The following is a 3675-nucleotide window of genomic DNA, read 5'->3' on the forward strand; positions in this document are numbered from 1 at the left end:
GCTGGGTGCCCTCCCCTCACCTGGCACAGTGTAATGCACAGATCCCATAGCTGGGTGCCCTCCCCTCACCTGGCACAGTGTAATGCACAGATCCCCATAGCTGGGTGCCCTCCCCTCACCTGGCACAGGATGTCCTGCACATGGGCAGCGCACAGCTCGTACCCAGCCTGGTCCACATTGGCCAGGACCCGGTAGAAGTTGTCCATGATCTCCCGGTCCCGGGCGGAGTCGCAGCAGCCGAACTCCCTGTACTGCACACAGAAGGTCAGCTCCTGCGGGGGGCGGAAAGGCGGCTTGAAGTCCAAACACTGCGGGTGACACCGAACCGGGGGCGGCCCCAGGAGGAGCAGAGCGGCCGGGAGAAGAAAGCAGGCAGCCCGGGAGCCCATGGTGAGCAAACAGCCCGTCCGTCCGCACTGCTCCGACACTCTGCACATTGTCCTGTTATGTAATAAGACCGGCCCCTGGGCTGAGCATCGGCACTGCACCCCTACTAGGTCAGCACTGCACCCCCTCTGTATCTGCACTGCACCCCTACTGGGTCGGCACTGTACCCCGTCTGCACTGCACCCCTATCCCTCAGCATGGGCACTGCAGCCAGCATTGAATCCCTACCACTGGGTACAGGGGCTGCATGAAGAACAGCATGCATGGCTGTCCCCCATTTCCCCTCGGGCCCCTTACTGAACATGATCAGCCTTCTTTGCAGCCTCCTGTTCTGTTCATGTCATCACAAATTAACTCTTTCCTGCCATGATCATCACCCTGCTCCATGCTGCATATATCAGTACGATGTAACCCTTTCCTTCCATCTTAGTAGCTGTGTGCTCTATGCTGCTCATGACAATTCCTTCTTATGCCAATCAGTCTAATAGCTGTCAGCACAACTTAACCCCTTCCACACTCCATCAGTACAGCTTAATCCTAATGTCCTTATCTCTTCTCCTGTCATCAGCTCTTCATCTACTCCTCCCTATAACTCTATTTAACCCATTCTGGCCCAGTAACTTCCTTTGTATTGGTAAGTGGGCAAAAAGCCCTCATTACCTGCTCTGACACACAGGACACCTTCTGTGTTCTCAAGTCATTGATGCTTCAAATTAAAGGCATTGCCAGATGTCATAAACAATTGCTCTGTATGTAAGGCTAGGTACACACGTGCAATAATTAATAAAATGATTAACGACCAATCAATGATTATGCACGATTATTTTGAACAATCGTATTGTGCAAAATTCTGTACACACTGTAACAATATGATCGTTAAAATATATTCCACCAATAATGTACACACACTAGATACGATCGTTTGAACGACACAGGAAGTGACATGTACCGAAGAAAGTGTACCGCAGAACAATCCACGATCACTGAACGAATGTATAATGAAGGTTATAGGAGATCCAACACGTTTCAGATATCTTCATTCCCTTCATCAGGGCTAATATCAGACATATTTAGAATGAATTAAATAAATTATTTTGAATTCTGTAAAAATGTATACAAAATACAAATAAAAATGTTGTATCATGCCAGCGGTTACTTTTTTTATTAGTGTTTTGCACTAGAACAATCTGTCTACATGATGTCAAATTTTCTATGAGATGCTGAGGTGTTCAGCCAGCACTCTGCTTGACGCGTACAAGAAAAGTTTAGAAAATTCTGGCACTGTCCAAGATTTTGGAAGTGTAATAAATATCTCAGCCGTCCCCAGCAGCTTGGACACAACTGCACAATGCAAATATGACTGCGTTTCATGCCGATATCAAAGTGAGGATTGAGAATCACTTTATAATGAGGTTATACAGATGTCACTTTGGCTGTATAATCTTGTCTTTATCTATTCAAGCATTGTAATTAGCCAGCAGGGGTGGACGTAGATTGAGGCCGGTGAATGGGAACTGTTTGGGCTCCCTTTTGATGTTTAGTCATTGTTGCTTTACATATGTGCTTACTGTCATGCCATGTTGCCTCTTGGCCAGAGTCTGCCTCGGTCGGGGGGGCTTGCAATATTGCGTGCCTGTACGTGCTGCTACCAGTGTTTTCTGCCATGCTCATTGGCATCACAAGTTCCATTGGCATCTAGTGATGAGAAAATGATAGAAAGTACAATTTGTAAATACTGTGGAGATTTGCAATCAGCCTGCCAATCATTGATTGGTTTAATATAGAAGGCCCTTACATTCCTATTTGTGAAATTACTTTATAAGAGTATATATTTCCCAATAAGGGCAATAAAATCCATTACTCCATACCCATAATCCGCTGCGCTCCTAGTGCACAGTAAAAAGGAATCCCCAATGTATCCTGGTAATTTTTAGATTCACCACTTGAACAATGGACACCTAAGCAGATCAGTTTTCCTGACTGAGCAGTTGTTGTTGGCTTTTTATATTACTAAAGGGGCAAATCAAGTAGCCATAATGATGGTACCACACCAACGGGCCCAGTTTCCTTCAGCAGTCATTAAAGTTCAGTAATGTCACAAGACTTTTTTTTTTTAAGTCTTTTCTTTCGTTTATAAGCAGCCATTAAATTCCAGACTAGCGACTTTGCCTAGGCTAATCTGCTGCAGGCAGGAGGAAGTATTTTCTTTGTCTCCTCTCCCTACTGCAACATTGTATCTTTGTAGTGAATCAGGCTGCAGCAAAGGCTGATCTGTATCACACATTAGTAAACCCAGCCAAGAAGTACACTGGCACCAGGACTTTGCCATCACAGATCTGGCATGCCAGGCTGGGGCATATATACTGATGCAAGGATTGTAATTTCATTGTGCACATGAAGGCATTGTCATCGGTGGTCTTTGGTATAGTTATGTTTGAAAATCTTCCATTCCACGATCCAGCCATCCATACTAAAGCTATACAGAAAAATGCTTTTGAGAAATGATTCCCCACAAGGCTGGGTAACATCTGTTTTTAATGACCAGGAATAGAGGATTCTGTTTTCAATGTGTCGGAAGTATTTCAGGGATCTTATGTTTTATTTTGGGCAGAGACCGGCACAATATTGGGAAATTTGTTTTATCACCCTGCATTGTGAAGCAATAGGGCACTTTACAACCCGGGCCATTTATTAGGCAGTTTTGTCCAGTAAGTATGACATTTTACGACTAGGCCATTAAACTGTTACAATGCTATTTGCCAGTAATGCTGGCTCAGTCCTGCCAAGAAGCAGGTGGAATCGCTCGCCCACATGTCCAGGCATTAAATGCAGCTGTGATATTAAAGGAGAAGTAGTACATTTTCAGTGTGCACTGTGAATATAATATTGCAATGCTTATAAAGTAAAAATTTTCTGTGATTTACATATTTAGCTGTTCTGTAGTTTTTTTTCTAAAGCAATATTGATTTGCAGACTAGCCAGTAGGGGGAGAGCTCAACATCAGAACAGAATTACTCTTTTTCTCTCTTAACAGCTGTTGGGATAAGATATAATGCTGTAAAGATTCCAGCTCTTCCCCCTGCACATGTTCTTCCAGTCCAGTTGGGGCTTAAAACTCTTTCACTGCCCCTTTTGCCCCTTACCCGAGCTATAACATTGTATATCTGTTTTTCATTTCTCTTTTCTTCAGTCCCATTATGCATGTAGTTCTTTTCCTCTCCTTCCCTCCAGTGGTGGACAGTCCTTGTTCTTGTCTTAAACAGTGCTCACATAATGGCACTCAAGCCC

At 44.3% G+C, this 3675-nt stretch overlaps 1 protein-coding gene across 1 annotated transcript in view; it reads right to left on the reverse strand.

Moving 5' to 3' along the window:
• HHIPL1 (HHIP like 1) overlaps positions 1-880 on the reverse strand; it is a 19942-nt gene extending 19062 nt beyond the window's left edge. The window contains exon 1 of the mRNA XM_072427877.1: positions 120-880. Within this exon, the coding sequence (XP_072283978.1) occupies positions 120-437 (318 nt within the window). The 5' untranslated portion in view covers positions 438-880. The remainder of the gene's footprint in view (positions 1-119) is intronic.
• Between the last annotated feature and the right edge of the window lie 2795 nt (positions 881-3675).

Source organism: Pyxicephalus adspersus, chromosome 12 (assembly GCF_032062135.1).
Source record: "Pyxicephalus adspersus chromosome 12, UCB_Pads_2.0, whole genome shotgun sequence".
In the NCBI taxonomy this organism is placed as follows: Eukaryota; Metazoa; Chordata; class Amphibia; order Anura; family Pyxicephalidae; genus Pyxicephalus; species Pyxicephalus adspersus.